The following is an 8,351-nucleotide window of genomic DNA, read 5'->3' as shown; positions in this document are numbered from 1 at the left end:
CCTCTGGGGCCATCTGACCTTTACAAAAATAGGCTGAAAAAATAGTTTCCTTTAACCATCATGCAATGGCCTTAGATGCTTTGCTTTCTTTTTTTGCTCCACTAAACAAGACAAACAAATGATCTGAATACCGAAAACCTTTAGTGACTTTAAGGTACCATAACAGAGTCCAACGAACATCCATTAAGTGAAGCTCCCTTCCAAGCGGCGTTTTAAGACGACAAATTTGAAAATGCAGGAAGTTCGACCAACTGGTTAATATGAAACGAGAAAATGACCTTCAGCAAGAACGAAGGCACCGTATGTAGACACACTGTCGTCAGTATTTTGCAAGAAAGGATGGATCTCTACACGACAAAGCCTGAAGCTCTGAAATTTGCTTGGCTGAACAAATCGCCACCAGAAAGACAAGACTTCAAGGTGAGATCCTTTTTAAGGCACCCTTCGCAAAGGCTCAAAAGGAGAACCACAAAGCACCTTCAGAATTAAATTAAGGCTCCAGGACAGACACATCCTACAAACCGGAGGACGCAAATGCTTTACCCCTTCAGAAAACATACATCTGGATGGGAGGCCAACAGCTTTCCAATTAACTTCCCTCGAAAACATGCTAATGATGCTACCTGCACTCAGAGCAAGTTGTAGGCCAGGCCCTTCGCCAAACCCAGTTGCAAAAATGCCAGGCTCTGAGGAATATTCACCTGCAACGGCTCTAAACCTTCCTCCAAGCACCAGGACTCAAACACTCCCCTCATTCGAACATAAGCAAGAGAAGTGGAGGCCTCCTAGCCTGACGTCAAGCAGCAATAACTGGCTCCAAGTATCCTTTCAACTGTTGCTGCCTCCTTCCAAAAGCCAAGCCAAGAGACAGAAGCAATCCGCCTGATCCGAGAATATGGGCCCTTGTTGCAGTAACCCCGGCAAGTGAGCCTATCTGATGGGACCGTCTATCGCGAGACGAACGAGATCCACACACCACGGACCACACGGCCACTCTGATGCCAACAGAACCATCCTTCCTGGGTGTCTCTCTATGCATTGCAATACTCAACTGACAAGAGGCCATGGAAGAAATACATACAACAGATGGTCAGGGCTGAACCAATGTGTCGATCCCTTCCAAGCCGATCTCCCGCCTGCAACTGAAGAAGCGCACAGCCTTGGCAGTGCTTTGCAATACCATCAGATCCAGCTGTGGACTGCCCCACCTGAACTGTATGAGGGTTAAGGCCTCTGCAGACAACTCCCACTCTGTAGGAAACAACTGTTGCCTGCTGAGGTAACCCACCTGCACATTGTCTACCCCAGCTACATGAGATGCCGTTATCCCCACCAGAAACTGCTCTGCCCAGGCAAACAGCTCCTGTATCTCTTTAGCCACTGCACAGCTTTTCATCCCACTCTGGTGATTGATATAGGCCACTGACTTACTGCAGGAAATGTTGATCTGCACATCGTCCTTGTTTTCAATCAACTGACAGACCAGAACGCTTCCATTGGCGACCAAAGATCTTGGGCCATCCACCCTTTTCAGACTGCCCCCTAACCCCTGAGACTGGCATCAGTGGTCACCACTACCTAGTCCAGAGTCTCCAGTTCCACCCCTTTCTCCAAATTGTGGCAAGATAGCCACCACGAAAGACTGGACCTGGAATCTCCCTGGAATGGCAAAGGGCAATGGAACTCCTCCATCTGGACAAAAGCGTTGTCTGGAAAGGACACATGCGCAAACACCCATGGCATGAGTTCCAGCATAGACACCATTGAACCCAGCACCTGCAAAGAATCCCAGGCTCTGGGCACTATCAGTTGCAGTCGCCGAACCACCTGAGCCTGCAGCTTCATAATCCTTTGAGGTAAGATATACTTTGCCAAGATAGGTATTGAACTTCACTTCCAGGTATTCCAACGACTGGGATGGAACTAGGTGACTCTTTGCTAGATTTATAGCCCAGCGATCACAACATCTCCATGACCCGCTGAATCGACTGACTGCACTCCATCTCTGACATCGCTCGGATAAGTCACCTGTCTAGATAAGGGTGGACCAGAATCCCCTCTCTCAGAGCAGCCACCACCACAATCATCACCTTCTTGAATGTTCACGGAGCTGTCGCTAACCCAAAAGGGAGAGCTCGAAACTGGAAATGCTGCCCTAGCACCATGAACCGTAGAAACCGCTGATGCTCTGAGTGTATGGGAATGTGCAGATAAGCCTCCATAAATCCAACAATGCAAGAAATTGTCCTTTGCGGACCGCTGCTATTACAGTTCTCAATATCTCCATGTGGAAACACAGAACCCGCAGAGCCGCATTTATCTTCTGGAAATCCAGGATGGGACGAAAAGGGCTCTCCTTTTGGGCACCACAAAGTAAACAAAGTACCTCCCTTGGCTGAGGTCTTCCGGCAGTACCGACACAATTGCTTCTAGCCTCTAAAGCCTCTGCAACGTATCCCAAATTGCCTCCCATTTGACAAAGGATGCGCAATAGGACACTACAAAGGCTTCTTTAAGCGGTCGCGAACACATCACTGTCTCTTATATCCTCCAGGAGCCATTGGTCCGATGTTATCTTGGTCCACTTCTCGTAAAAGAGGTCTAGTCTCCCTCCGATAGCCTCCATGGAAGAGTGGACCAGCCTGATTTACTTACTCCGGTCCCCTAACCAGAGTTATCATGGGTTGTTTTCTGGCTGCCCAAAAGAACTGCTGCCTTCACAAACTCTGCTTCCCTGAAAAAAAAAAAAAAAGTAGCCTTGTTGGGTCAAAATCTCCTCATAGCCCTGAAGAGGGAGCGTGAAGGGAAAGTTTTCTTGCCGCTTTTCTTATCCTCTGGCAAACTATTCCCCTTTGACTCCCCAAAATGCTTCATCAGCTACTCCAGATCTTCCCCGAACAACGATTTTCCTTTAAAAGGAAGATTACACAGCTGCAACTTGGACCAACTGTCCACCGACCAATTATGTAACCACAGGAGCTTGCGTGCTGCTACCGCCGAGACCATGCTCCTGGCAGATGTCTGAACCAAATCATACAGCGCATTCGCCATATAGGCCATTCTGGCTTCCAACTGGACCGCCCCTCTGGAACCAGCTGCCGGGGTAGAGCCCTTCTCTTGCACCTTCTGCACCCAAAGCAGACAGGCTCTCTGCATAAGGATATCACAGAATGCCATTCTAAGACTTAAAGACGAGACTTCAAACATCCTCTTGAAATGAATTTCCAGCTTTCGGTCCTGGGCATCCTTCAGCACGGCCAACCCCACCACCAGAAAGGTTGTCTTCTTGGTCACTGCCGACACCGAATCATCCACCTTGGGTAACACCAACAGCTCCACAGTATCCTCTGTCAAAGGATATAACTTTGCCATCACCCTGGCTACTATGAGGCCTGCCTCTGGAGTTTCCCACTCCAGGTTCACCAACTTATTCACCTGTTTTGACAATGGAAAAGCCTTCGGCGATCTCTGAAACCCATCCAGGACTGGATCCACTATTATCAGATTCTTCCTGGATGAATTTAATCCCCAGCTCTTCCAGAAATTGGGGAATAAGTGGTCTCAATTCCTCCTTGTGGAACAGATGGACCACCCTACGATAATCCCCTTCTGTGACCAGAACCTCTGAATCACCCATATCATCCTGTAGGTCCCTAGAACCCAAAGCCAAGCCGAAAAGATGCCTAGGTCCCTCAGCTGCTCTTAGGAGAATTAAACTTTATTCACATTTTAGCCCCCCCCCCCCCTCCTGGGGTTAAGGCTGAGAATCACCTTGCCCCCTCCAACCTTTCCTGTGCAACAGGAGAACAAACTCAGAGGAAAAAAACCTGAGAGTCATCAGAATCATGATTCTGAGGGGATCCAACATACGCAGGCCACACATCCAGAAGGAAATCATCCCCTTCGAGGTCATCCTGAACTATCCCAGGACCCGAAGCAGCTGGGAAGAGACTCAGAAGAGAAGGCCTGGGGCTGCCCCGAAACTGCGAGAGACCACATGGCCGGCTGTGTGGTAGAATCCAAAATGGCCGCTAACCCCATCCCACACTGGAGAGAGAGGCCACAGGGAGAAGCTCTGGCATGGCGCGCTGAAGATGCAGCAAAAAAATGAGAGGGCCCTGCCGATGCGGCTTCCCCACCTACAGCACACAGGCTGAAATGATTGAGCCGCGAGCGCAACTCCCAGCAGGCCTGGCATGACCAAATACGCATGCTTAGGGTCTGAAACCAGCCCCTGACAGCACCACCGAGAAAAAAAAAAGCCGGGAAAACTTGCCTGCTGCACTGCTCCCACTTGGTCACCTATCCTCCCCGAACTAAGCAGCAAAACAGCGGCAGAGAAATTACGCTTACTTTTTTTTTTTTTGGTAAGAAAACTTTACCAGGAAAAGAAGGGAAGCCAAAAGAAATAAGATACTCCCCTGCGTCCTTGATGGAGCGGACAGGATCACCAGCGGGTCACAGCGCTGCCTCGTGAAAGCTGAGGGATCTGAACCACCAGATGTCAGTCACGCAGTAACAGGAGAGAGCTAAAGAAGGGTCACCAACCCCCTGCTCGTCTGCCTTGACAGGGAGTTTAGCCCAACTGTCAGTCATATCTGTTTGCTTATCCTCTACAAGAGAATCAGCTTTTTCTGTGGCAGCACCTTCCTTGGGGAACTCCTTGCTGGCCAACTTAAAATTAAATCTCTGTAGTAAAACTTTTAGATTTTCTTGTACAGCAGACTTTTCAAGTCTAGTAATAATTATATTTCCATCTAAGTGGTGGTGATATTTTTTGAAGTTATAGTATGTTTCTTGTTTAGAGGATGTACTTATGTATATAGTTTGTTTTAGCTTTGTGTGTGTTTTACTATTTTATGTATGTTTTATTGTACATCGCTTCAGCCTTTTGTTTGAAGCGATTAATACATTTTATTAAATGAAAAATGAAATGAAATGACCTCAACTCCCCAGAAGGCTCCTTCTGAAATTTCTCCAAATCTTCTTCTATTTTTTTGTTTTTTTAATTCAAACTGCAGGTTTTGCACTATCTGCCGTATGTTGGAGACAGAAAAAACCGGAGGGACCGAAGGTGGCACTCTACGTTATAAAGCAGTTTCAATAAAACTATCTGTCTCCATCTGCTGGCAAGGGTACAAAACCCAGGAGTTTGGACTGATCTGGGTACGTACAGGGAATATGCAATTGTCAGAGTCTGTCTCCCCGGATCAACCTTTTTTTTTTAGGTAATTCTGAGTTTCCTCCTGCAAATCTTCAGTTTAAAATAGACTAGCCAGAAAAGGAGTACTGATAGTTCAAGACTTGTTGATGGGGAATACAGTCCACTCTATAATCTTTTGAATTTTGCCCTAGAGAAAGTGGGTTCCAATAACATGATTCCTTTACATACTTATAAAAATCGCACATTAAGTAAATACCCTTTTTACACAACATTCTTCCCAATATATTTCAGGACGATTTGAGTCTCTTAGATTTGATGCTTCAAAGTCTTGTGTTTATTTAAATATCTTTTCACTTTCAAATCGAGTAATGTTATAAAAATATCAACAGATGTGTGGAAATGTGATATAAAAACTGATTTAACAGAACATGCTCTTTGTAGCAGTAATATATCAGTTTCTCCATTTAATACTTATAACTGGACAATTGAAAATTTGTTGTACAGCAATGTTCTCTCTTTACTGACCCTTTTTTCTGTTTACATTTTTGATTCGGTGGGGTTAAAAAGGGAGTAATTCATTGGTATTTTTTCTTTATATTATTATTTATATTTGTGTCTCTGGATATTCATGCATTACCAGTGTTATCAATAAAAATGTTTAACCTTAAAATACACAAACCCTATGAAGAGCAGGATGTAGGGATGTTTGGGGGGATAGAGTTGAGAAAGAGCATGTGTGGGAAGGTTTAGTAAGAGACCTTTAATACTAACATCCTCGGTGCTACTTACAAGCTAAGGACGGCTTGCATGGAGATGAAGAGAGCTGGAACATTGAAAGTCTCAAAGAAAACCTCAGCTGCCCTCTCACGGTTCTTGCTTGGATTTAATGGTGCTTCGGTCAGCAGGACTGGATGCTAGAGGACCATAAACAAAAACAGAATGACCAGCAAATAGTCACAAAATATCTCCTTTCAGATGAGTCATGAAACCAAGACCTGTCTATCTGTACACAAGAGTAAGGATGTGTAAAGAATTTGGCTGGGCTCAATTCCAGCGCCCAGTCCTGGTTAAAGTCAGAAACAATTCTCCTCTTTGTGTGCCAGGATTTGTTAGACATGGTTTTATTTTAGGGTGGTGATAGAGTTGCTTACCTGTAGCAAGTGTTCTCTGAAGACAGCAGGATGTTATTCCTCACATGGATGACATCACCATATGGAGTCCCAACACAGAAAACTTATGTCAAAGTTTCTAGAACTTTGACTTGCCACGCTGGGCATGCCCAGCCTGCCGTATACCACGCGTCCATGCGGGGTCCTTCTTCAGTATTGTAACAGAGAATTATATGGGAATCAACAAATAAGAGAAACCCATCTCTTTGGGACGGTGGGCGGGTTACATGAGGACTAAAATCCTGCTGTCCTCAGAGAACACCTGTTACAGGTAAGCGACTCTGCTTTCTCCAAGGATAAGCAGGATGGTAGTCCTCACACGAGTGAATCCCTAGCTACAGGCTGCTCCCCAGCATAAAAGAGGGACCAACGGATACCCAAACAAGGTGCCAATGAGCACAACACTGGTGCTCTTGGTAACAGAGGGGGAAACAGCCCTAACCCAAACAACAGGCCCTAGGCAGGAGAGAGTTGGATTCTACACCTCAGAATCCAAAGGACAGAATGGCCAAACCTACTGTTGCATCGGCTATTCCTAGCCAAGCAATAGCGAGATGTGAATATATGGATAGAATTCCACATCGCAGCCTTGCAGATCTTCTCCATAGGAACTGCCAGGGCTCAGACAGAATGAGCCTTGACATGACCCCCAAGATGCAGTCCTGAATGGGCATCAGAAGGAGATGAAATTTGCTAGCCAATTCAATAGTATCTGTTTGGCACCGGCAATGCCCAATGTATTCCGATCAAAAGAAATAAAAAGTTGGGTGGAGTCTATGGGCTTCTGTATACTCCAGATAGAAAGCTAAGGTTCGCTTGCAGTCCAAATTGTGTAGGGCTCGTTTGCTTTGGTGCAAATGGGACCTGGGAAAGAATGTTTGCAGGACAATGAACTGGTTAAAATGGAAATCCGCACCACCTTAGGCGCAAAAGCACCCTGCCATGATAAAACTTAGTGTAAGATAGATAAGTCACTAAGGCTCGGAGTTCACTGACCCTGCATGCTGAGGTGACTGCCACCAAAGACCTAGGTCAGGTACTTCAGGTCACAGGTGTGCAGCGGTTCAAAAGGAGATTTGATCAGCTGAGCTAATACCAAGTTGAGGTCCCAAGACACAGCAAAAAACCTTAGGGGAGGCATAAACTGAAACAGGCCCCACATGAATCGTGCAACTATAGGCTGTACAAAGATGGGCATACCATCTACACCATGCTGGTATGTGTCAACCGCATTGAGATGAATTCTAACATAATTGGTTTTTAAGCCAGCTTCCGATAGGTGTAGAAGGTAATCAAGCAGTTTTTGTGTAGGGTAGGAGAACGGATCTAAGGTCTTCTGTTCACACCACGCAGAAAACCTCCTCCATGTCAGTCCATAGGACTTTCTAGTGGAAGGCTTTCTAGAAGCCACCAGGACCCGAGACACATCCTCTGAGAGATCAAGTGGTTAACCTCTCAACATCCAGGCTGTGAGCGACAGGGCCTGGAGATTGGGATGTCATAACCTACCTCAATCTTGCATGATGATGTCTAGAGAAGTCCCCAGACTGATCAATCTCCGGATGGACAGCTCCCGTAGGAGGGGAAACCACACCTGGCTATGAGGATAATAGTCCCATTGTCCTCACAAAGCTTCAAGAGAGTCTTCGCCACTAAGGGAATCAGAGGTTACGTGTACAGAAGACCTTTGCCCCATCAGGCAAGGGTGTCAGAGGCTGGTTTACCGCCTGTCCTGTACAGGGAGCAGAACAAAGGCATCTTTCTGTTGCAAAGGGATGCAAAAAGATCCACATCTGGGCTCTCCCAGAGGCGGAATATCTGATTCGCAACCAGGTGGTCCAGGGATCACTTGTGGGGTCTGAAGGCACAACTCAGTCTGTCCGCTAATACGTTCTCTCCCCCAGCCAGGTACATGGCCCTGAGCACCATCCCGCGTAGGATAGGGTCCATGACCAGATCTGAACTGCTTCCTGACACAGGAGGAACAAGACCATACCTCCCTGCTGTTGACATACCAT

The 8,351-nt window shown here is 46.5% G+C and overlaps 1 protein-coding gene across 1 annotated transcript in view; it reads right to left on the bottom strand.

The window, feature by feature from the left end:
- Nucleotides 1-8,351, bottom strand: part of ACTR1B (actin related protein 1B) — a 58,222-nt gene that overhangs the window by 10,466 nt on the left and 39,405 nt on the right. Inside the window, exon 5 of the mRNA XM_029604314.1 lies at nt 5,954-6,078. Within this exon, the coding sequence (XP_029460174.1) occupies nt 5,954-6,078 (125 nt within the window). The remainder of the gene's footprint in view (nt 1-5,953; nt 6,079-8,351) is intronic.

The sequence above is a fragment of the Rhinatrema bivittatum genome, chromosome 5 (genome assembly GCF_901001135.1).
Source record: "Rhinatrema bivittatum chromosome 5, aRhiBiv1.1, whole genome shotgun sequence".
Classification (NCBI taxonomy): Eukaryota; Metazoa; Chordata; class Amphibia; order Gymnophiona; family Rhinatrematidae; genus Rhinatrema; species Rhinatrema bivittatum.
The sequence above is the reverse complement of the archived record's forward strand: the minus strand, read 5'-3'. Positions and strand labels throughout refer to the sequence as shown.